Source organism: Anopheles stephensi, chromosome 2, assembly GCF_013141755.1.
Source record: "Anopheles stephensi strain Indian chromosome 2, UCI_ANSTEP_V1.0, whole genome shotgun sequence".
Classification (NCBI taxonomy): Eukaryota; Metazoa; Arthropoda; class Insecta; order Diptera; family Culicidae; genus Anopheles; species Anopheles stephensi.
The window spans coordinates 76,783,076-76,809,190 of NC_050202.1; the positions used below are offsets into that span (position 1 = coordinate 76,783,076).

Sequence of the window (26,115 nt, forward strand, 5' to 3'; positions counted from 1 at the left end):
ATTATGCCGTGAGCATCACTGTTATAAGAATCGACCGTTATGATCAAAATTGGTATCAGATTGAAAAAATATTTTCCTGAAAAAAACAATTTTTAGAAAAAAAGGTAATAAAAGCAATAGAAAAAGATTTGTAGCAGAGAAAGAGAGAGAGAGAGAGAGTCGTCAATAATATTTACCCACTTATGATGTGGTTCGTGTGATAATGAATCAATTAAGGTATCTATTTATTTTTTTAATAATAAAAATGTTTGATGTCACTCGTTGATTGGAATTGGACAAACATGGAATAAATGACAAGAAAAAAAAATCATTTCAATTATTTATTCACCTAGCTTTACCTGACAACCTTTGCCCTTTGGTTGTCCCGAATAGAGTAACATAAATGGCAAAAACTAATAAAAATCCTACTCATCCACCAATTTTTTGCTGTCCTGTGCTGCATGTTTTTTAAATTACTTTTTCCTCTTGCTCGTACTAGCACCGCATAAGAGCTCGGGATGACATAAATCCCCGAACGGGTCACACGAATGGTGGACATAGTAAATAAATTACAGATTTTTCCGATAAGTTCTGCGCGTTCGTTCGCTGCACGGTATCAGGAACAAAGCAACAAGAAACTAGGAATTCATTCATTTCCATTTCCATCTGTCGGCCAATCTGCTGACTGATCGGAAATGCGGTGTTAGTTGTGCGACCAGGTGAGGCAATATGGTGTGGCCGACTATTTGTATAAATAATAGCACAAAAGAATTAGATGTGCTTCAGGGGCGAAGTAACGCAGGAGAGTGGAAGGTGCAAGGTATTGGAAATGTGAGGTACGTTGTGTAACGAGAATTTTCGTTTTGTACAGCGTACATGCGCTATTAATAATGGAGTTCTGACGTTTTTTTGTCATTTTTCTCCAATGTTCATCAATAAACCTGCGGCTATTAGAAGAGTATGTTCATCAACTTCATAGAGCACAATACAATTGAAACATACGCTTTGTGTGGTGTTTTATAGTGTATGTCACACGTAAATTCTATTTCATGCGTTGTACATTCACAATAATTTGATCGGAACTTTGTAAAAATGGTTCTATGATGTTTTAGATTCATTTTTGAAATTTGAAATTTGCTAATAATAACTACAAGTATTGAAACTATTCAAGAGATGCGGTAAGCGAGTCGGTAGGAGTATTAAGGAAACCAACAATGGCAGGTTATAATACCAAAGAAAATAAATACCCAACGCTTCTGATGTTAGCAATTGTTTTTCAGGATATCGGTAAAGTTAATCAGACTTCTTTTCTTAAATTTACCCTTATCTTATCTAGCCCACAGTTATGTTAGCAGCAAAAGAAGCAAAAAAAGCGCTGAAATAAAGCCTTTAAACGGAACTGTAGAACCATTCATCAAAGCAACCACACAACCATCGCTTACTTTGACGCTTTATTGGAAAGCGCAATGCGCAAGAACAAATTCCTACAGGACATTTCCAATCATCCCTGCCCAACCGCACCGGTCGGTTGGCGGAGCGGCGCGGCGAGTCAACCACTGTTTCACCGTAAAGCACGTAAATTCTCGGTTCGATCCGAACGATGCTTTATGGTTATGCTGTTAGTGTAGTATCCGCTACATCCTGCCTTCTTTCGCCGAATCCTTTACCGGTAAGAAAGAGCGGTGCATTGCCAATCCCGCAACCCGGCCCCGGTACGGTTCGAATCTATAAATCAACCGAATGTGACGCAATTGTTCTTTATTACTTTTCCGAATGGGATTTTTGCTGTGTGCCAGCGTGACAGAGAGTCTCTCTACACGACCGCCGTGATTGTTTCAGCACGACGGTTTCCCCCTGTTTCCCTTCGAAGTCGCCGAAGAAGATGAAGCAGCAGCAAATGGCATCGAACGAGTTAAAGTATCGGGGATGGTCGCAAGTCGTCCGGGCTGCTTTACGATCACACCACGGACTCTTAATTGTGATCCGTGTGCGAATACTATGCCTACCGGTCTTGCGCTCGCTGGTATAAATTTCAATATTTCAAGAACGGCCTGGCCAGCGAATGTGGTAGGATGACGGGAAAACAAGTGTGCATCAATCTGTCAAAAGCTCGTCGAAGAGTGTCGTACGTACACCGGGGAACTCCATCACAAATCACAGGTAGCGTGCGTGCACGGCAAACCCCTCTCACTTTCCGTTTCAGGCGACATTCGAACGGTTGCGACGGTTTTTAGCGAAATAAAAAGCATTCTATTGAAGAGTGCTCTTGAAAAATGGTGCCCGGCTTTTGGTATTGAGATGTACGCATGAGGGAGTGTGCGTGTATTGGGGGTACCTCGTTGGTAGATGGATGGGAAAATATTTGCATGCTCGTTTGGGTTTTTGAGTTGGTTACATTTGTGTGATGATGCTTTACGATCCAGGATCATGGTTTACCGGCGATGGCGACCTACGGTGGCAGTTCCCGTTTCGCATGATTGATTTGTGTGCATGCTATGGAGCGGTATCTGAAATGTGCGGTCGTCGTGTGTGTTTGCTTACTTTACATTATTGCCATTTATAACATTGCATTTGCATTTGGCTTCAAGGTACGATTAGATGGAAGAGTATGATTGAATTTATAGAGCGATCTTTTTCAACCTTTATTAATATTTTAAAAACCTAAATTAATTGGTTGAATGATACATTTATTTCAACTTTTGGGTACATACAAGCAATACAAAACAGAGATTTGACACAGATGCCTAAAACTTGGGGAGAAGCTATTTCGTAGGAAGAAGATGAACAAGACATGACATCAGCAACATTTAAATGACAAATTTAATCGCTTAAGACCATCAGGATAAAATCAAAGGTCAGGATAAAACCTAGGAAGATTGTGCGGAGGAATTAAGAACACTTTAAGACTCGATTTTAACTACTTATTGCTAAACAAATCCTTAACTACTTTTCATATAATAGTTTTTTTTATTATAGCAATTAGGAATTTATTAATTTGTAGTCAAGTCGAGCTGCCGTGTTTTATAATAATAGGATTTGGATGAAGGAATTTTGTAGATAGGTCTGTAGATCTCTTCTTGGCTTAACAACACGCCACTCCAAGCCGGTCATATAATAATTGGCAGAATTTATTTAAAATACTTATTCTGAAAGTTGGTCCCTACCACGATGGGAATGGTCCGGATGAGATGCAGGACTGTCACAGTTTCTTTAGCAAGAACAGATAATCGAACATTTAATGCATCGATAACTTAAAACCCGGAAAAGTGCACGATGCATGTGTCTTCCAACGAAGGACAGCATTTAAGCTTACTCCGCAGCCACCATCGATGTGAATTCATTTCCCATCACCAGGAGCCGGCACCTTTTACCTGACTAGAATTTATTTTGATAAATGAAAATTAAGAAATTTATGACCTTGTTATCGGTGTGTCCCCATTGGCCACGCTCTTTGATCCCGTCAGGGCCTATTGCCACTGTCCGGGTGGCTACAAAAGTGATAAAAATCACACGCTGAGCCGATAGACACACCGGGACGTCTACCATATGTGGAAGCCTATGCAAACCGAACGTATGGCTGTGTGTGTGTGTGCGCGCGCACGTTTGTGTGACACCAAAAGACCAACCTCAACAGCGTACGGCACGAGCAACTCGTAGCCGGCAAGCGGTCGTTACGAAGGCGGACAGGCTAATCAATCTCCTAAATGTCCTGCGGGGACACTCCTGCGATGCTGCGTTCACCTCGGTTGGGGTCGTTTATCGTTACCAGTGTGTGGTGGGGTGAGGCACACGGCAGACAACATGCCGAGGCTTCCCGGGCACGCATAAAACAGCCCACAAATTATGTTCCACGTCCTACGCCGCACGATTTACTCGATCGATCCTCGAGAGTGGTGGCCCCGCTAGGTTTGACAGTTGTAACATGGTGTTGTTTTTATTTGACCTGACGCCTCGTGGATGCTTTTGTTTTGGCGTAAGGTTGGGCTCCAAATGGTTTTATTAGGGGCGTCGTAATTCATTCGAGCGTAGAAAAAAAAAACCAAGCGAGAGACAGTGTCGAGAGAGGGACGAAAACAATTTTCTTTGCGGGAAAAATAAAGCAAACCATAGACACAGTAAGGTGCTAAATGCAATCCTGAAGCCATCGCCAGGCGAAGGATAATGATGGCTGCAAACATAAAATCCTTTTCCCATTTCATTTCATTTCTATTTCCCGAAATGAAGCCTCTCTCTCGCTCGCTCGCACGTGCTCTCCATTGTCTTTCAATTCGCTTCAAACCCAACCCCAGGTCAGGGTTGATAACAACGGTTCGAAGGTATCCATCAAACCCCAACACGTCTATGAGGTTGGAACATTATTTGATCGAGCCCAACTGGGACAGTGAAACAGGCCTACAAAATGGTGATGAAGAGGCAAGTAAAAGCTTTCCCACAAAATTAGAACCATTAAATCATTTTTATTAGCTTTTACCATGCAAATGGCGAGGCTTGCCCTAGTCGATTGCAGTGGAAAGGGGTTGTGTTTTTTTTATTCTATTGCTTTTTTTATACTTCTTCTCTGCGCCCATGGGTGACTGTGGTCGTTTCGTTTTCCGGTTTGGTGTTTGATTTTTTTTCTCTCGAATGGGCTGTTTTTTTATTTGTTGAAGTTCTGTCAAGCTTCGGACTACTTTGATTGATTTTCCGGCAAAGTGGGAAACATAATTATGGCCCGGGTTTTTGTGCTTTTTGTGAAGCTTGTGGGAGAGAAAGGGGGGGGGGGGTGTTTTTGCTCCAGCCGAAAGGTCTGTTTATGGTTTTATTTTCAATTATCACCGTTGTTTTTCTAACCACGACACTAGCGCTGTGTGGTTAGTGAATTGTCACGAGCGTGTTTGTATGTACGATGATGATAATGATGCAGTTTTGGGTAGGTATGGATAGAAATTTAAACCGACACGCAAAATGAAGTGAAGTGATATTTTTTTTTGGAAATTGTGTTTGTGTTGGTGATGTGTTTATGTCTAATGGCAAAACAACTATCGTATGAGTAGTTTTTGTTGTTAGCTGCAGGAATACGTTGTGGTTAGAAGGTGTTTAAAAATTCGGTAGAGTGGAATTATTTCTACAAAACAGGGTGAGTTGCATTGAGCGAATAATGTTTTCATACAAACCAAACTATCGAATTTGAGGGGTTTTATAAATATTAAAAAAGGCATACAATGAATCTGTATCCCTCAGGCGAATATTTCCGATCTAGACTGGAATATGACAAGCTCATTAAGGAACTTAACAGTAACAAGAGTTTTGCCATGTGATTGTGGAGCTTTGAGTCATTCAATAGTCCTTCTGTCGAACAAACTTTTTTCTTTTCTTCTGATTTAGTATTACAACTTCGAGAGGTATCGGCCTGCCATTTCTGGCTTTCCACAACTTGATTTTACTTGTAGTTTTGATAGTCAGTCCTGCGTCCGAAGAGGCAGTCTGGATAGGATTTTAACCTTGGACTTGCCTTGTGAAGTCTGGCGCCATTATCGCCTCAGCCTCCGGACCGCCTTCACTTAAGGAAACTTTAAGGCATAACTAACATTTTAAAAGTGAGAGAGCTTCATCTAAATTTATCTCCTTAAAATTCAACTCCTGTTACACCAGATTCCCAAAATGATGTCTGCTGGAGAAGATTACTTTTTACCACCTGTGTGTGTGTGTGTTGTTACAAAACTTTGGCTAAGCGACCTTTGATTTGTAACATTCAAACCGGAATGGTCGAGCTGGCTGACATTTTAGGTCATGCATGTACGTTAAAACTAAATCACACCAAAACTCCTTCACTAGCTTAGTGCCATTGCTGTACATCATTCGCTGTGCATAATATTTCACACCGGTAAGCTGTTGTTGAATCATGATGCTGTTGAAAACTTCGAATTGTAACATTTCGTTCCCGCGTTGCCAAAGGGGTCAAAAGTGTGGTTTGCCGGACATGGCTAAATTTCGATTTCCTCAAAACATCCTGAACGTTATCGTTCGGTGCTGTGTGCTGTAACTCCTTCCCCACCCTTGCACCTGTGAGGGAGTACAGGAATGGCCACACCAAACCCTCAACCCAAATGTCATCTGTCCAGCTAATGTGAGTGCCCCGAAACAGTGAACGCACACCGTAATACCGTCGCCGGGGACGCCGGGTAATGTATGTTGCTCGGTTTTTGCTGTGAGCTCCATGTTGACGGCATAACCCAACGCTATCACCTTGTGCCGTGTGCAAAGCTTGTCATGCTTTTACTTTTCAAGCATGTGTTCCCCATAAATACTTGCCCATTTACACGAAACACGGTACGGGGCACCATCTTCACCTGCATCTCCGGGCACGAGCAAGCATCAAGGGTGCTGTGGTTGTGGGCCGAAATTTATTTGCCCTTTTTCACACTTTCCCGGGCCAGCAGGGTTTTGGTTGATGCTGGCTGATGCTGAAGCGAAATGTGGCGTACGAACCGGTCCCTTGCAAAAGGCTTCACAATCTGCCATCGGTCGGCTTTCGGGAAGAGCAACGAGCGACATGCGAATGTTTTATTACATCTGCATAAAGTGCTAACATATTCATATCAAAATCAAATAACATAAATATATTTGCAATAAAATATCTCTCACACACACGCACGCCACATGGAGCATGGAGGTTTGTGGGCCAGATCTCGCTTTCTGCTTCTTTTTTTTCTCGTCCTGTTGTGCCAATGTGTGTGTGTTTGTAACGTAAAGGACACCATGTGCTTTCCCGCGGCTGTTGCCCGTTGCCCAAATTCGTTAGAAGCGATGGAACGATGGGGTTAGTGCAGGTTCGTTTAGCTTTTTCATCGTCACGATGATGGCGTTTCAGGCGGCAATGATGATGACGGAACGGATGGATGTGTATGTGTGTGATGGTTCGTTAGCAGGTTATGGTTCCAACAGCTACACCACACCAGCTGCACCATTCGATTCGGGGAAAACTCGTTGACGAGCAGGACTCATAGACATCCCTGCTAGTTGTTCATAGTTTCAGTACAGTTACGTTTGTCCCACGGTTATCGTGCATGAGGTGATACGAGAGGAGAGGTCACAGTTTCGCTAAACCAAAGCGTAAACATTATCTTATTTTCTATGGTAGATCTGACTAGGTTTGTTAGGCAAGCCGTCAACATTGGAAAAAATGATAGTTTTTTCTCTCCTTGAGGATGGACTTTGACAATACAAATGAAGGTTAGTTTTTCGTGGTACGAATTACTAATCAAGTTCTCTCACAGTCCCAGTAGATTCCTTCCAAAGTATAAATCCATTCACGGCCTGTAAATTTTTGCTCTTCAAATCTTTAAATATATTTCTACGAAACCTTGATAAATTTTTCATACCACGAACGCTGTCACTGTAAATCTATTCGCAGCTTGCGTTGAGCCAAAAAATCCATCATTACCCATCTGTCCAGCTGGAAATCTAATTCCATCCGGGTAACGCACAGCGCACCAGCGTGTAACTGGTTGCCATCTCGTTGTGAATGCACCATTTTCCAATTTCCAACCGAACACATCAATGGCAGACCATAAAATATCCCGCCTGGCTTAATTTGAAATACCACACACACCCACACATTGCCTACCGGTGGGCGTTACAAATGTTGCGTTGCGTTTGGTTTGGACAGCACAGGCCGACTGTTGCATTCGCTTTCATCGATGCTTGTTGCATTCGCCCAGCGGGCTGATGACGCTTACTACGTTCGTCAGCATTTACAATAAACTATAACAATATAACTTTAAATGTTTTATTCAAACAAGTTTGCCGCCGGTCACTGGCAGGGCCCTATGCACAGGGAGGGGACATATTTTTTACGCTCTATCGGTAAGTACATCGAACGAGCCCCGCCCGGGGAAGCCGGTAGGATGTTATGCACATTGTACACATAAATTTCATTTGATGAATGCAGAAACTCTATCTTGCGCTCGGGGCCATGCTATCTGCGCGCTGCGCTCGGTACCGTGGATGACTGAATCTTCGTCCAAGCGTTCGAGCACTGCCGTTACGGGCCCTACGAGTAGAACCCGGAAATGTAAAGCAAAACTTTTTTCTGCTCCTGCAACACACTGTTCCGATTTTAAGCACACTCGGGCGGGCGTTGCGTACTGGAAGCGAATGGAAAAGTTTTCCAAGCCGAATTTCCCACGGAGACCTGCTCGGTAACGCAACGGCTTCGATAAAAGACGGGGATGCTGGTGTATGAAAATCTGTGGTTACAAAATGTGAACCAGCACGGCAGAACCCGTAAGAATGCGGTGCTACTGCTAACTCGTAATCCAAATAGCCTGCTCGTTCTGCCCGCTTCGATCGAGCGGATGAAATATTAACATATTAGATGGAAAATAAGTTTCCCCAGCACGGCATCTCACGGTTTTGCGGGAGGAAAGTCAATTGAATTGTAAATAAAATTCGTTTGAAGTAGAACATCCCGGGTGGCGCAGCGAGTTTGATGCTGGCGGTGCGTTGAAAAGTGCGGGTACGTGCGGGTGCCGAGTTACTCTGCCGAAAAAGCTCTGGCAAAGACAGACAGACGGTTGAAAGAAAAACTTTTCCCCGGGTGTGTCTTATGCTGGTTCCGATGCAGTGGAATAATATCTCATACCGGCACTCCTACCAGCACGGTCGAGCTTGTGGAGAAAGTTGGCCCTGGTGGACCAGACGGCTACAGCCCGGGTTGTGCGAGCAAACGGTAAAATCGTATTTGTCTTGAACAACATTTCATGCGTTTCATCGATGAATATATTCTTCGGTTCCAAACCGGAAGCTGGGAGGGGAAAGTCAGATTTGTTGGGAGTGCCGGTGGTAGCAGCGATAAGAAACTTTCCTTAAAATATGCTAATATTTTGGAAGCAGACTCCGCACCCGATTCGATTCAGTCCGGTGGAAAATGAGTTTTTATTGATGTTGTCGTAATGGGGTGCGGTGTGCGATTCGTCGTAATGCACAGCGTACGGTGCGAAAAAGCTTCAAAGGGCATGAAGTTGATCGTAACTTCATTTGCACCGGCATTGGGGTGATGCTTTCCGGCTGGGGTAATATTTTTGATCTGCTCAATGCTTAATGGGAAGGAAGCGGGTTGATTTTTATTTGATAAGTTTGCAGTTCGAAGCAGGCGGCAAACTTCCTGTGGCAACATATGGCCGGGCATTACTGGCGGCAGTACTTCAAAGGAGTAAATTTATGGAATATGGTTTGCAGATTAGATCCGCAAAGTAATTGGTGCTTGGGGGCTCGTATTTTTTATGAGCTTACTGGGGAAGGGAAATCGGTAAGGCTTACATTTTGTGAAAAATGGTGAAAAAATTGTAAAGAGGCCCGAACAGGACTAGGATTATATATTCCAATGGTACTCATGATAGGGTTGTTAATAGTATTAAGAGTCCGAGAAGGAAACAGTGTATCAGTTGACGCCTAGGATCTAAAGGTGTAAAAGGAGTTCTGTTGCCTTGATACGATCGTATTTTTATAAAAAAAACTAAGCAATTGAACGCGATCAGTGTTCAAATTCAGGGGTTCGTACCAACTCAGACCTCGGACATACTTTTGCGATCTAGAAGACTCCAGTAACACAGAATAGACACAACCTATCGTATATGAACTATACTGACAGATGACGGCAATGCGGTCAATGTTCCACCACTACGACCGATAAGAATTAAGGCTGGATAAGGTAGATTCAAACTTATTGAAGATCAGATACAGCCGTGATTTTAAAAATTTAGACCTAGACCGAAGCTCCTGGAAACGGATTGAGTACCTAACCATACCTCCTCACAGACGTACTCATTAGAGCAGATGAAGAAGAAGGTAGTTTGTCCTACCTTCATCAGCTTAAAAGATGTTCGTTGGAAACATATCATCTCCAACAGGAAGAAAAATTTCGTACTTCAAGCTGTGATGACCCCCTCAGTACAAAAATTAGAATCATAAACAAGACCTTGGTCCACAGCAGGTCTACCACACTTTCAGAATGCATAAAATTACCTCTACCACAACGCTCAGGTTTCGAAAGAAAAATTCGCCCAAAATTCGAATTTGGCCGTCCCATGGGTAAAACCAATGCCTGGTGGGATTGTTTCTGCTGGCGTACAAACTTTACGGCTTAGCACCACTGTTTACAACGGTGGCACGAGGGGAAAAAATTGTTCCACTCCGGATTTGTAACCACTCGTGTAGTGAACTTCTTTTTGCTGCACTTCCCCCAGCCAACAAAAAAAAAAGCACACAGAAAACGTAAACAAAAAGTCATTCCGTGGCACTTCACCGAGCTGCACCGAGAGGGGCTGAAGATGTGCCGAATGCACTTTGCACAGTGCTCACCAAAACTGCCACAGCAAAACACGGTAAGAACAAGTTTTGGGCAAGGCGTCGAGATGTTTGTCGTCGTGCCGGGGAGCACAAGCGAGCTAGCAGGTACGAACCACGGCCCCAAAACGCAAAGTCGGACACGTTTGGAAAATTTTAAAATAAACACAATAATTTACATGCAAAGCGGTGTCTGTGTGTGCGTGTGTGCGGACGGCGCGTCTTGCTGAGTTGCGCTCGGCCCGGTACCGTGTCAGGGTGAAGTTGGTCCGCACTATGATATTGTGCGCGAGGTTCCCGGGTGGTTTTTGGAGAAGTTTTCCGTACCGCACCGCAGGCGTGTGGTAGATTCCCCGGTGGAATGCCAATGCTCGGGAACCGCATCGTCGGTCGTCGCAGGAATGCTGTTGCAGCAGAACCAAACCCGGGACAGGAAGCGAAGTGTGCGAGGGTGTGTGTGTGTGTGTCCACGCTACGTGAAATTTTACCCAATTTGGCTTCTGTTTGCAAGGGGCTGCTCTCACTCTCACGGCTACTTCAGCACGATTTGGTGGGGCAAGAGCGGACGTAACGTAAATATTTTGCAAGTGCAACGAAAGTTTTGTGACTAATGAGTTTTCTCTGGCGAATTTTTAGTCATTTTCTCGTAAAACCAACCCAACACCGTTGTTTGCGTCATTTGGTAATACGTTTTGTTTTCCAGATTCGTGGTATTGCGATCGGAACGGATCCGGTCACGAACGCGAACGGACAGTGAGAAGCATTTTCTTTGCTTGCTGCTCATGTTCGCTGCCGTTGCGAAGTGTGATCAGATATCGGTCGGACTAGGTTTCAATCCACCGCCTTGTGATGCACAACAGAACCAACAAAGGATGTTCGTGATGGTGTAAAAATTGTAGTGAAAAAAAAAATCCCCTTTTACTTCAATAAGCGCAGAACCGATTACAAGAAGCTGATAAATGGAGTTGTGCGAACTTTTTGCTATGGTCCACTTTCAAGATGGGCGTTATTTTCTAAATTACTAGCGCTGTTTGTGTGCTGGAGAGCGGCGGAACCGATGAAAGCAAATCATTGTACGCAGAGAGTAGTGCAGGTTCATTAGTGGAAATGCTTAAAGTAACGCGAATGGACTGAAACGAATGGCTATTCGGTTAGTTACTGAAATAGAAGAAAAAAGCTCCAACAAAGAGGTTCCACGAATTATGTGTTGTAAAGCTTTCAGCAATTGAAGTTGTTTCACTGGAGAAGCATAAGGATTGCCTCTGTTCGAAATATGTGTAGCAGAATGATAGAAATGATAGAATCTAATTACATTTAATGTTGATTTATAAAGAAAACACAACTAATTTCTTCTGATAACAAATGGCTTAATTTCAGCAAACATTCTGCGTAAGTTAATGTTTCCATTTAATACTTTCGTATTAACTTAATATCAATCTATGATGGGGTTCATCTACATATTTTACATTTATTTCAATTTGTAGATGCATGGCTAGAAATAATTTACGAAAAACAACACAAATAATATTGGAAAATTTTGCTCTCTTAAACCCAGCTATATGTGCGCGAAGGTGTAATATTGTAACTCAGTCAGATATCTCCTTATAGCATATTAAAATTGATCATCAGGACAACTTTACTAAGCTTTGCTGAAACACCCTTGGAACATCTTAACGCCATTGATGTGGGAAAGCTCATCGTAAACTTAAACCTTCCAATTTTTTTCTAACCCTTATACATCTTCGAGTAGCAAAATTGACACTAAAAGCCGCTGCTGAAAGATGCTCCCGTTGTTTGCAAATTAAATTATCAACATTATGATACAAATATTGCAAAACAAACGACACCCTTTTATGGGCAAAAAGAGGGAAAATGAAAAGCGGAATACCAGCGATACCTGGGCACGGAATAAATCGAGGTTGGATAAGCGAAGCGCGAAATGGCTCGTTTGCTTCCAAGTCAGCTAACCGTGTTCGCACACAGGCGCGAACGGTGTACGCGGTGAACGGGTGAGAAATTTTCAATAAAAAAGTTTAATAAAATACCGGAACGAACGACCACCCCGGGGGTTGGGGTTCGGATTTAGGGCAAAAGGTGTAAGCAAAAGGGTCATGATGAGGGTGAGATTACAGCAGGGAATGGTAAGAGCATCGAGCGGGTAGATTGACGCATAAAAATCCATAACCTAGCACAGTTTTCCCTCCCCTGCAACTGCAACAATGTTGTTCGCGTGAAAGAAAAGGAGAACAAAACAGCAAACGTGTGAAACAAAACACAAATAAAGCGTAATCCGTTTCATAAATTGCCACTACTATAATCATCAATAATGGTTTGCCGGTTGCCCTCGAAGCTTCTGCAAGAGCGAAAGCGTGGTGTGCGTGTTTCTATGTGTGTGGGAAGGTGTTTGTGTGTGTGTTTGTGTGCGTCTTGTCGCATCATGGCTGGCTTTGGGGTGACGATGCTTCGCCTGTCATCGTTACCGTCGTCGCCCGTTTGATTGGATGGTAACGTCAATAATGTCTCGGTTGTCTTGGCGTTTGCCGGCGGTGTTCGCTGGAAAAAGGATTCACTTGTATCCTTAGCGCTGTTTCCGGTGCGATACGTGTGGTGGAAAATCTTTCGCACAAGGATGCGCTGTATACGTTGTGGTCGGTGACAGGGTTGCGCTCTGTACACAGCTTCTTCCGGTTGACGTCTTGCGGGTAGAGTTTGTTATGGTGTTATTGTTTGTGTATGTCTGCATAGTTCGCGCTCGTCTTCACCTTTAGCGGTTTGCTGCACGTGTAGCACTTGGTTGGGTGATAACGTGGACGAGGACGGTGAAGTTGTGATAAAATCCTTTTCTCGGTACTGCCATCATTAAAGTCTTCATTTTCTTTTCTTTGTGTTGAGGATGTTATCTTGTGCACCGTTTCGAGTACAGGAACAGTGTTTATAGACAGCTTAAATTAATAAGTTATCAAGAGCGTAATTCAAAGTGGCGGAAAACAAACTAAAAACTTAGGGAAAAATAATTTAAATCCTCATAAAGCTATTGGGTAAAAATTTTAGATAAGAAGAGGTCGATCCCCATAAAGATTACTCGTGTAACACATGCACTATGGATATAAATAAGCTTTTAAACTTACACATCACTTTCAGGTTAACCGTGTTGCTTTCGCCGTCACCCTCGACGTTCGAGGCGATGCAGGTATAGTTGCCGGCCTGGTGACGCGTCACCGTCTGCAGCGCCAGTGCGGTACTGCTCATTATGACACCCGACTTTGAGTTGTGCTGTACGGCTTGATCCTGTAACGAGTAATAAGCAACATTTAGACACAGACAAACAACACAAAACACACAAAATTGGTTCAAATGATTTGGCACTGAAAAAGCTGGTAGCGCATCAGTGCGCTCTACATCACACCAGCAGCGAGAATAGCATCGTTTGGCAATCATAAACCGAACACTACGCCTTTGCTGCTTTTGAAATGCTTCCGCACCGTACCCAAAACGGATCGAGTCTCAAAAATGAACGCAAAATGTTTGTGGTTTTCGCTGCCGGCTGTTTAGCGCGAATCTTCCTGCCGTCTTACATTTGCTGCCGCTTCCCAAAGCGACCATCGCAAAACGCAAATGAAGCTGACGTTCTTTCGCAGCAGGTTGCGAAAGGTGTCGCTGTTTGTTTGTGCGCCCGGTCGGTCGGTCGGTGCCTCTTAGTTCACTGCTGTGCTGCTCATGCGAACCACTTTGAAGTTATTAGTCAATGACACGAAATGAGCAAGTGAAACGTGATGGTGGTGGCGGCGGTGTTTGTTAGCAAATGACAGCAGGATGTCCTCGCGGGATGATGGTACTAGGTACATTAAGTGAAATAAAATTTTCGTTACGATCATTAAAATATGCTACCGGTCCTGATGCTGCGAAACCTGCCCCGGCAATGAAGGTAAGGCGCCGTTGCTTTTACGGGGCGCAAGCAAACACGCACACACTTACCCATCGCGCCAGTGCGAGGGAACCAATTTGACGGCGAGGTCGACGCCGGTCGCAGGAGACCGCGGTTGAGCAAAAGTCAAAAGTGAGGAAAAACAAGTGCGTAGGCAGTAAATTTGAGCTTTATTATTATGATTATTTATTTAGAGTCTGCAGTGGGCGCACGGTGAATTTTCCATTTACTCGCGCGCGCGTTCCACACGGTACGTACGCAGCCAGTTTCATAGGATGAGCTACCAGGCGCCTCCATGTGCTGTACGAGGCTGCAGAAACCACACCGTTGGGCGTTTTCGGTACGCGCCATATTTTGTTACCCTGCCCGGGGCTCAAGCACGGAAGACACAACCGAAGCGCAGTTTAGGGCGCGCCACCGTCGCTGGGCAGATTGTTGGTTTTTTGGGGGCTTGTTGTTGTTTTTTATATTTCTACAAATTCGTCGGCTGTTTGCAATGGATCCGTTAAGGTGCACGTTCAGGTGATAGGAGAAGAAGCTGTACGTTTAATGTAACGGTTACTGGGGTGAAGAGGATGAGAAAGCATTCAGCAACGGAAGGCTCGTTGGACGAAAAATATAAAGTACCGAGCAAAACACGACAGAGCACTTTAATGTGCAAGAAGCAAAGATCGTTTTTTGTGTGTGTGTGGCCAAGCTTTACCGTGCACAAACTGACGATGGATCCACGATGCTGTTGGTGTCATAAAAAAGCATGAATGAAACACGGTTACAGACATTGCGCATGGGGGAAAAAAGGTGGTCACCATGTTAACACCGCACCAGGTGATGGTTTAGTTAGTTTATGTTGTTTTTTTTTTTGTGTGTCGTGTGTGTTTGTTTGCCCCTCCCAATGCTGTATGCTTCCGTTCATGACAGTGAGATTATGAATGCTTGTTGTGCCGTCTTCCCATTGCGACGCTGCGCGTCATATATTGTGATCATGCTGCTGCCGGTGGTAAGTTGGCGTTAAACGCACAAATAACGCATCATAATGCGGCGTATGTGTGCGACGGGCCATAACATTCATCCGGGTCGCCCCGGTCACTGCAGCAGGTACGGTTGCTATGCTAGCTGGTGTGGCGCACGGTATAGGGATCGATTTTCATCAAGCACATTTAGCAACGAGACAGAGGGAGAGCAAAAAAGTAAACGTCTGAAGGTTTTTTTGATGGTAGAATTTTGGGAAAAGGCACGTAGAAGAGGGAAGTATTTCAATACGAAAGTAATAATACTGTTGAGCGTTTCATTAAATTCGAGCTACGCTGGGTAATGTTGATTGAGGACGGTTCAAGGTAGGTAGAGAGCGTTGATGGAAATTTGTGGATATGCTACGTGCACGAGGCACGAATCATGTTATATGCCCATTGGAGTTTCAATTTTGGGATGTTTCAAAATAAAAACTCTTATTAATTGTGTTGGGAAATATTGTTGCAATCTTGCATTGTAAAGAATCTTATTTTTTGAATTAAAAAATATTGAAGAAATGTGATTGAGTGCAATGTTACGAAAGTAACTTTTCTCGGGGTTGATATAAAATGTATTTCGTTCGCATGAGAAGGTATTTCGAGCCCTCACAAGTGCTCAAGAGCTCGAGTTTCCCAGTGCAGATGACAATCAATGGGCTCAGAGGCAATCCAAGCAGATAATCTTTTCGCGGTGTTTTGCCGAAGGTATTAGCTAAGATAGCAGTTGATGTCGTATTGCTGATCTCCCCAATGTTATAGAATGTTTTCGGTTGCATCGGCCACTTTCATAGGATGAGCTACCATGCGCCTCCATGACTAAGATGACACAACGCTAGTCTTCAAAGCGAAGCACGAAGGAAAACGTATAACATCGTTATAACAACAGCGATGCTAAAGCCATATTAAAGTCCATCACCAACAAGCTGTGAGATTCGGTTCAAGCAGTAAAGTAACACAACTTCTCCACCAAACGTATAGCCGCTGGAGCAGTAACAACATTCTGACAAGCTTTTCCGTTTAAAATTTCGATCATCATCCGAAAAAAAAACAACAAAATAGATCACCAAAGAGTCGGATTGGGAGAAGCGAAGTTAAAACTGTCATTTTGTACCAATTTTGCGTCATTTGGCGCAACCGTGAACGGTGACGGAAAATTTGGCATCAGTGTCCTGTGACGATGGCTGTCCCCTTCATATCGGTGGCTATCGTTTCTAGGACATTGTTGCAAAAGCAAGGCAGGGGAAGCAAAGTGCCCTATATCTATCCTTCGCCGTGTCAAGACGCTCCCTTAGCACGGCGCGCAATGATTACAAAAACAATAAAGTAATAAAAGAAAATTAAATTCTAGCAGCCAAAATGTGTTCATTCAACGTTTATTTTGGACGCGCGGAAAAGCACTTTTATGGTGCAGCATAAACAAGGCACGCCGGCCGTCCTTAAGGATGGGTTTGAAGGGTTTTTTTTTCTTTTGTGTTTTCTCCTAGCAGCTTGGCTGAATAGAAATTGGTAACTATGCCGAACGAGTAGAGCCATGGTCGAAGGGTGCAAATCCTACCAGGAACGATGATGGTTCAGTACCGAACGATGGCGTTCAAGGTTTTCTTCCAGAAGTAGCAGCACAATGTGCGTGTGTATGGGTGTGATTGCGTGGAAAAGTGAAGGGGATAAAACCAAAAAAGAAGCACTAGCGCCTTTTTCGGTGAACGGTTAAGTTTGTTTATTTTTCCGGAACGAGAAAGAACAGAAAGGCATAGCTGGTAGTACTTCGGGAACGGGAACAGCTCTACCAGCATTTTGTTCTTCTCTCTGTTGGTTGCGTACGTGCATGTGAAGCAGCGTGATTGTTGGTAAGAAAATGGAACTGCTCGTTATCGGCAGTCGTTTTTATTTCCTTTCTCGGCGTGTAGCATGCTTACCGATATCAATGTAGGACAGTGCCGGTACGCGGAAAAGTTACTGACGCGTTCTTGTGTCGGGTGTCGTTGTTTAACAATGTCATTTTAAAAACAACGTTTGAATTGGGATTGCGCAGTAGATTAAATTATTATTGTCATTAGACATAGACACCAGACGGGAAAGCATTTTAAGAAGCAATCGACCGTCCTTACGCGTCGTGCAGTCCATTCAAGGATGAATGTTTCCGATGGCAGTCCGGAAGCTCAAATTAGAAAGTTAAAAAAAAGATCTTTCTTTTCTGCACACGATGTGCTTGCTGATAGGAAAAGAAAGCCAAACGAAACCGGAATGAAGTAATCAAGAGTGCAGCGAAAATGAAAATTACACTTCGTTTCCGCCCAGTTCCGGAGGCGGTTGAATGGGCTGATATTTTGAACCATGGAACGTTCGTTCCTTTTAAATCGTTGGCCATTACACGGTGGAGCAAAGTTGTCTTTTTTTTCTCTCTGCAAGTTGAGGCTGTTTTTTCGTCTTCGTCCCAGGACACGAGAAGTGCAACTCGTTTTAATCGTTTCAAATTGAGGCATCCATTTGAAAGGGCATCGGGCCGAGTGGTGACGATGGTCTAGCAATGATGGTTCACCATTCGCGACGATGGCGTTAATTGTGGACGTTGGTTTAAGCTTCCAATTTTGCTTTTTCGTCGACGAAAAGAGTCGGTCGATCGTTAAACTGACCATTAGCATCTTTTCGGTTGCGTGCGGTTGAAAGCTTCTGTTGACGAGCGAACGTTTACAATAGATGTTTTCTTTTGTGCATAAGAAAATCTGGGATAGGGATGGTTGTTGGTGTCATTTAGTAAATGCTATCAGCTTTATTGGGTTTAACATTCAAATGTGAGTATTATAATACTACAAATTAGATGCGATGAAATTATTTCGTTAGAAAGACGCAGATCTGAGTATAAAACTCTAAAATATTTGTTGAGTTATTGATTGCGAGCTTTGTACAAATACAAATATATTCCGGCGAAAACATTTATTTATATGAAACGTCATCACATCTAACAATAAATGTTGTGAAGTACCAGGCGTCTCCATCGGAAACATGTTTTAGGTTTTCTATAAAAAGTTATAAATTTCAAAGTATGAGCCGCCCGTTCCTATCAAACGAAAAGAATACAAAAAACATTTCAGCAAACAGTTTCAATTTTTATTTTGGCTCTAAACGATTAAAATGTACCCTTTTGTACTCCGTAACAAATGATCGCCATATGTCTTTCGGCTTTGACCATGCTAGATTCGAGATGCACATTTTGCTCTCTTCTCCGAATTTTGTTAAGTTCTTGGTAAACAGAGAAAAAGTTCCAGTTTAAGCCTTTGGATCGCATTTGCAGCGTTACTGCAAAAACGAGCGAAGATATTCGCCGAACGGTAAACCACGAACGAGGTAAGATCCACCCGACTAACCTCCAAGCATTCGGGATTCGGGAGTCAAACAAAACTCTTGAACCGCAATAAAGCCGCGATATGTTGGGCGAAAAATATGGAACCCCTTGCAAATGGGGGGCCGTTGCATGGGACTGGAAGAATTTAATTTAATTGAAAAACTGCTCGACAATCGATGGTGTGGAACTTTTCCAATCAAATTGTTCGTCCATAGTTTTTTAATTGATTCTAGCCGGCCCCGGTACCGCGCAACGGTAGACAACGAACCGGGTCGTGGTATGGTTCGATCGCCATTTTCGAGTTTCAAAGTGGATGCGCCTTTCCTGGACGAGCGTTCATCGGACGGGATAAAATAGCACACTTACCGAAAAAATAATTGACCCCATTGGTTAGGGATGCACATTATGAATGATGTTTTTTCCCTAGGTTTGCTATTAGAAAACTATTTCAAACTGATAATTCACACAATTTCGATAAGTTGGATCGCTAACTCGATAGCTTTTTGATTTTAACTGCCTTGAATACATGAAAAAAGAAATTCCTTATCCCTGACGTAACCGTTAAACAATAACAGCAATCGGTCCAACTTAGTATTTGCCAGCGAGCAAAAGTTTTCCTCCCGAAATGCATAAATGCAGTTGATCTCTTCAGTGGATGCTTGAAAGAAAGCGTTGAATAGAAACAAAAGTCCAACAGTCAAAAGTCGCCCTTTTTTGGGCCACTTTCTTACGCCTCCATGGTCAGTTCTGTTTAACTTTGGATCTTTGGGAAGCCAAAGAAAAGTGGTTTGTCTGCGGCATAAGGATCCTGGTTCGCTATCCTTCCTTCCTTGCCTTTCCAGCCTTTGTACTTTCTTGTTGATTTGTTTGTTCGTGTGACCGTTTCAGTTTGATGGTTTTAAATTTCCGGCCTTCACCGTGGCAGGGAACGTGACATGAAAATTGCGGAAGCGAATTCCAATAAGCAGTAAAATCAATGTAGGCAATAAAATGTTATCAAAAAGTTTTCCTTTCTTTCCCATCTTTAGTATGTGTGTGTGTTGTTGGTATGTACGTACGAATTGCTAACAGTATCTTCTTGGTTTCTCCATTTGTTTCGTCGTCCTAGTGTCGCCGCACGCTGTTGGCCAATGTTGGAAATGTTCAAAATCAAAGCGACGATTATGGGCACCGGATGCACTGCACCATCCGGTCGGAACACGGGACCGACGACATGGTTCCAGTTCGGTGTTGTCCAGCCCGCGTTCGGGGCGATTGAATTTTATCAACCATTTCCTTTGGCAGTTCGATTCGGCAAACGGCAGTCGGCCATCGTTTCGTTCCGGGGGAAGAAGATACGGGGATGCGGGAACACGATGTCGAAATGGTTTTGCAAGCAATGTAAAATTTTATTGCCATTCCGTTCCTATCCCGCTGCCGCTGCTGGATCGGATCAGCGTTTAGATCGTTTGTCGTATTTGTAAGGACACTTCCGGACATGGTGAAAACCGCGGAAGTACAGTGCCAGCGAAACAATCCGTGCTCCTTGCGGGTGAGGGGAGGCACGAGACGCGTCGAAACCAACGGTCGTACGAATGAGGCACAAATGGAATCCAGTTGGCAGGAAAGTATTAAAAGTTTGTTGAATGGAATAATAGAACAAATACAGCACGGGGCGAAAACGGGGCATTTGCCAGCTCCGAACCGTGGTGCACAGGCACCGATGAAAACACCATAAACTTAGCACCATTCACCCATAAAAACGCATTGACAGCAATTGCTAACGATCGGGTGACATCGTGTCCGAAACAGTTGGAAGTAGGTGCAGCGAAGAAAATAAAAATGTATGCAGTGTAAGATTGTTGTTTGCTCCAAGCAAATCGTGATTCAAAGGAAGATTTTCAGTACCTAAATAATTTAATATTTGATTTTATTTATAACTAGACATGACCAAATCTCAACGAATTTTTTACTAAAAATGTAAAACTAACTCCAGTCACCCAGAACAGTGATGTGAAGTAACGACCCTTGCCGTGACAACACTTGTCAAAATAAAAGACATCCGACAGAAATGGAATCGACAGCGTGAAAAGTTTTCCTATTAAACTTTTTTCTACAATGATTGTATCACAAAAAGAGAGATCACACATTTTTGACAGCTTGTTACTGTTCGTGAAGAATCAGTCTATGCCGCTAACCTTCGGCTGTTTAAAAGTATTGATTGTGCTCTACACTTTCAATAGTTGTAGCTTCATCTTACAAAAGAATTTTCCACGAAAGACTTAAACCTGACAGGAGCCTTTAAATGTGATTCAGCGTATCTAATAGCTGGTCACTAGTCACTACCCAAAGCGAGCGGACTCAAAGACATGTACGAACGCAAAAAAACTTCTCTCGATAAGCCGGTGAAGAAAACTCCGATGCAGTAAAAGTATCAATTTCACTCGCTCATTCTTATCCAGAACAGTGAATCATCACCTACGAGTTTTTGCACCCAACGCTCCGTTCTTCCCAGCTCGAAGGAGCTCCTACTCAAGCTTCGATGCGCTTTCACATACCGAGTCGACGCATCGTACCGTTTTGCGGAAGCTCGGGAAGTTGACTTGTGGAAGGAACCATTTGAAGATTGCTCGAAACCCGGCACATTGGTACCGGCACTTGATGCATGGCTTTGCTAACGGTCTGTGGTCGTTGCAGTTTGAAGTAGCTTGAAACTGGAAACCGAATTGGATAGCACATCATCTATTATGTACGGAACGGATCATACCAATCGTGCGTACAAAGCCAGCAGATGCGATGGTGTTCTTCAAAGGAAGGATTTGGAAACGTCATCGATGCTGCTCGTTGGATACCGGCACGGTAGCAGCAGCAGCAGCAGGTTCTTAAAGTTTAGGTTCAAAATAATTGAATGTTTCCGAAGCAAGCGGAGCAGTGGCTGGGAATCATAATTCACCAAGCTTTGATCTGGTTCCGGGGCGTGTATGTGCTGGTGTAGTGGTGAGAGTATTATAGTATAATGAAGATAATAGTGCTACCGTACGATGGATGTTCTCGTTATGCGGCAAATGAGAATAAAAGCTTTCAAAATTTAATTAAACTTCACTTAGCCAATGGTCCAATCATTCGTTTGGGTGAAATAAAAGCTGAAGTTGTTGGTCAGATTTTCCTGTTCCGGTTGGGGAGACGTCAAATGCGACCGTACTTATTCTCTCTCGCTCTCGCTTGCAAACGCTGTAGTTCATTCACTCCCTATCCATTTACGCAAAAACCTCAACGAGCAAAGAATCGTTATTCTTGTTCTCCCCAAACCAACAAAAAAAAAAAAAACTGTAGCCTCCCAATCTCTTTCCCTTCGGTCAGTGTGGTCGGTGTGTAAATTTATGCATTTATTATTATCCTTTTTTACGACCATTTTATGGGGCCCCGGTTTTACATAGGAAAAGTGTTTGAGTTATTGACGCACCGATTCAGATTGCGGGCAGCATCGGCATCATGGGCCAAATACACACATATGTACGGTCATGGCTCACCATCAGCATCAGCAGGGACCGTTTTGCTTCTTCAAAATAGCGGTGTGAGAGTGTGTGTGTATGTGTGTGTAGTAGCGTCTGCTCCTTCCGGGTGATGTAAGGGAAGGGACCGGAAATAAAAAATTTACATAACATTTACGAGCAGCAGTAGCAAATCCTCAACAGTTGTCGGTGCAGCGAGGCCTGGCACGGTGGAAGCCACATTTGAACCATGGTCGTGCGCTCGTCGAGTCGCAGGGACGGGGAGTTTTTATTGCTGTTATTCTCTAGATGCGATGACCACATAGTTACTAGAAGCTTGATGGATGGTAACAGCTGAGAAAAAAGGGGTTTCAACGGTTAAGCTTGGCAAGCTTTAAGGGAACGGTCATGTGAGGTTCGGTTTAAAGTGGTTGGCGAGTAAAAATTCGATAACGATGAGGCACTGCTTTTTAAAGTCGAACAAGGTTGTTAAGCGTACGATGTACCTGATTGCAATATTTTAAAGGAAATAGTGTTTGAGTATAATTTCAAAATTATTGCAATTAAAACTTCTTGAAATATATTTAACATTATTAAACACTATATTATAAACTGACTAAATTGTTTCCTCCATACCATAGTGTTTCAGTCGAGACAGCCATCCACGGAAAGTATTTTCTACTGCGCATTCCACTGCAAGAACGTTATTAAAATTGCTCCCCGGTTTTTTTTCGCGGGAATTAGCACTGTTTGACTCAATAAAGCAAACCCTCGTCATTTGAAGCACGCAGATTGTGGGCGCTCAAAGTTTTTTAATAAATCCTTCCAGCATATTACCTCACACCGGCCACAACAGTGCCGGATAGGAAACAATGCTGTTGATCCTTTAGCGAAAGCCAAATCCAATAAAGATGTTTATTTAATTTAATTGATGATTGAAACGGGTTCCCAAAACCCGGCCAGCACTTCGGCCAGCGTGTTTCGATTTTTTTCTTCGCCCGAACGAGAGCTTCATAGCGGCTGCCTAACATGCTTGGACGATGTCGATCATACTGTCATTGACTTTTTATGTATTTCAATGCAGTTCATTTGTAGCAGCAGCAGCAGCAAGGGTCGTAGGGTTGCTGTGCTGTGCAACGTTAGCAGTTCAATCGAGCGTTGAAAAGCGTCCTCCCGGCTGCACACCGAGCTCGGTCGGGGATCGTCTGCAGCGGCACGAGATGTCTGAAAGCATGACGGACATGAAAGAGTTTTCGCCACGCCGACGCCCGTCCCGTCGACCGTTGAGTCGAAAATTTAATTTACCCTCCAACCCTTCAACCGTGCGCATCCACAGTTTCTTCGGTCAGTAATGCAAAAGCCCGATGGTGAAGGCAAAACTTGTAAAATGAGGAAAAACTTTTGCGTTTTTCGTGTCTGTTTTACTTTAGGCGGCGGGGGTGGTGATTCTTTTTTTTTCGTCGCTCTCCACCAGCAAGAGTTTCTTGTCTTTTTTTTCGGCATGGCCACCGTAATGGTCCGGCAAATCGCGGAAGGCTAGCACGGGCGCTGGCGAGAAGGCCAGTTCGTTAAGGGAAAACTTTTCCGTCAAGGGGTGGCTCATTTTCGGTCCGGTTTTTGGGAAGCGCAGTTTTCCATTTTTCATGCTGCTGCCGTTGATGTTGCTGTTGCCATTGCGGATGCTACTGCTTTTGTATTCTGCTCATCGTTAGTGTCTTTATCCGCCTTATTTTTTGTTGGTGTGTGCGTGTGTTTGGCGGACTAGTCGTTGGGCAGACGTTCAACTTATTTTAAGTTGAGGTTTTGTGTCGTTTCGTTTTCGGCGTCGTTTTTTCTTCTTTCTCTTGGCGGCATCGCTCTTTGAAAGACGTCCGACGGAGGTCACATAGCGTAGGTTGCAAATCGGTGAACGATGAAATAGCCTTCATCATGTTTAAACTTCGGTGCTAGTAAATTGTTAGCTGCGTAGCGCACTGGTGGTGGTTGATGCCGGGTGGCAAAAGGACAGATAATTATTAGTGCAGACAACTAAAGACAACCGCGACAAAGATTTTACTAGCATCGTTAGGATGGGGCAGCGATGTTTTGAGAAGTTCTCGTATGCAAGATAAGAGATGGAAATGGGTCGATTAAATGGTTTATGACCTCGGATCGTTCGATCGTGACAGCAAGGGAGATGCATAACCAACCGACAATGAATCATTTTAGTGTTTGCGGTTTTAAAGTTTATCTGGAAAATGTCGTGGACCTATGAAAAATATTTTGTTTTGAAATTTAAAAATATAAACGAAGTAAAACAATCACGTTCTTGATCAATGTTTCGAAAGCTTCATATGGAAGTTACTTTCCCGAACCAGTGAAAAAAGTGTCCTGAAACCAAATAAGTTATTGCTTCATGTCCATCTTTTATGCAGCCCGCCCGTCGAAGTAATTTTTAATGAATGGTTTTCGGTCATCTTTTGTGCCCGCGTTGATTGACTGTACAATACAGTCTGAGGCCGAGATTATGCCCAGAAATTACCTCATGACTATGAGATAAAAATAATGAAATAAAAAATCAAAAGGCAAATAAAAAAAAAACTGTCCTTCTTTTGTGTGTATTTTTCTTTTTACTCATTCTTTCCCGGCCAATGTTCAACGTGCGCCCCGAAGCGACGGGAAGACTCCGTGAATGTTGATCGTTTTAAAATTGGCATTCCCTTTTGTATGCAATTTATGTTCGTTCATGCGTAAAATGTTGTACAAAGGCTCAAATTGACGAAGGCTGCCCAATTTTTAGGTACGGACAACGCTTCCAAACAAAAAACGAAGCTAGACAACTGAAAAAATTAAGGCAACTCGGGGGAAGCCATGGTCGGAGGCCCCGCTGGGGGTGCAAATGGAGAACCGATTTGGGTGGGTCACCCCGTGGGGTTGCCTATGGCTGGGTCTGTACTTTTTTCTTTTGGTTTGTTTGCTTCGTTTGGCTAAATTGTTGTTATTCTTTCGCTGTAAAACACAAGGTGTCCAGCGTAGTGAGGTGGCGTCCGGTGGAAAGGTTAATAAAGTGAAAACAAGATAAGGCGAAGGAAAGGCACCGTGACAAAGAGTGGGAAAAACGATGTAGGTTTGAAAATGTGAAAAACAAAATATAAAAAAACACCCACAAACACAAAGAAAGCGCCATGGAAAAGAAGGACACATGACAAAAAGCAAGTAAAACGCCAACAGCACAAGGAAAAGAAACCACGAGGAGTACGAATGGGCGGAAAAAAAGCATGAAAGAGGGAAAAAATGAGCACACTCTAAAAAATACCACATTGTGGAAAATGGGAAAAATGCCAACCTTAATCAAGGCAAACAGGACAGCTGTTGCCACTGGGTTCCGTTACTGGCACAATGTCAGTCGGCCTACAACCGCAATCAAGTCAAACATGGTCACCGGGGTTTGACGATTTTTTTCGCCTTTGTCACTGTGTGTGTGTGTGCTGTGCTGTGCTTGCCACTGTTCACTTTTAGGTTTCTGTGGTAATTTGTGTGTGTGTTTGCCCTGCCTGTGGTTAATATCGTGAATGGCACACAATCGACCCCGGGATGATTATCATTACGAAGTAGACGGTGACGCCCGGTACGATCGCCTATTTCCTGCTGGTCATACCTTTTCGGGGCAGTGCACAGCAGGGAAACATAGCATAGCCCACCGCTCCAGCTAGCTGCAAAGCCAAGCTCGGTCAGTTTTAGCGCTTTTTGCTGTTGGCATGGCGAAGGCCGCTAAAAACACGACACGAACAGTTGGGTTTTGTTCGAGTGACCGCGAGTGCTACAAAAGCGAACCGACCGTACGACACCGTCATTACTATTATTATCGTGCTTGGTGTAATTTTTGTTTTTACAATTATATGGCTTGGACAGCTTGTGAGATGAAACCGTTTCCCGTGGGAAGGTTGATTGAATCTTGGACTTTTTATTTTTTAATATTGCTTTTGGTGGTTGAAACATGAGATTCGATGGAAGTTTTTGTAATTTTCTGGTTGAAAATAATTGAAATTTAACTATTTTATGGATTTTTGTTATTGAAAGGATTTG

The 26,115-nt window shown here is 43.4% G+C and overlaps 1 protein-coding gene across 2 annotated transcripts in view; it reads right to left on the bottom strand.

Annotated features, from left to right (window-relative positions):
- Positions 1–26,115, bottom strand: part of LOC118503688 (hemicentin-1) — a 182,481-nt gene that overhangs the window by 44,190 nt on the left and 112,176 nt on the right. For both annotated transcript variants that reach the window (XM_036037231.1, XM_036037230.1), the window contains exon 11: positions 13,434–13,593. In XM_036037231.1, the coding sequence (XP_035893124.1) occupies positions 13,434–13,593 (160 nt within the window). The remainder of the gene's footprint in view (positions 1–13,433; positions 13,594–26,115) is intronic.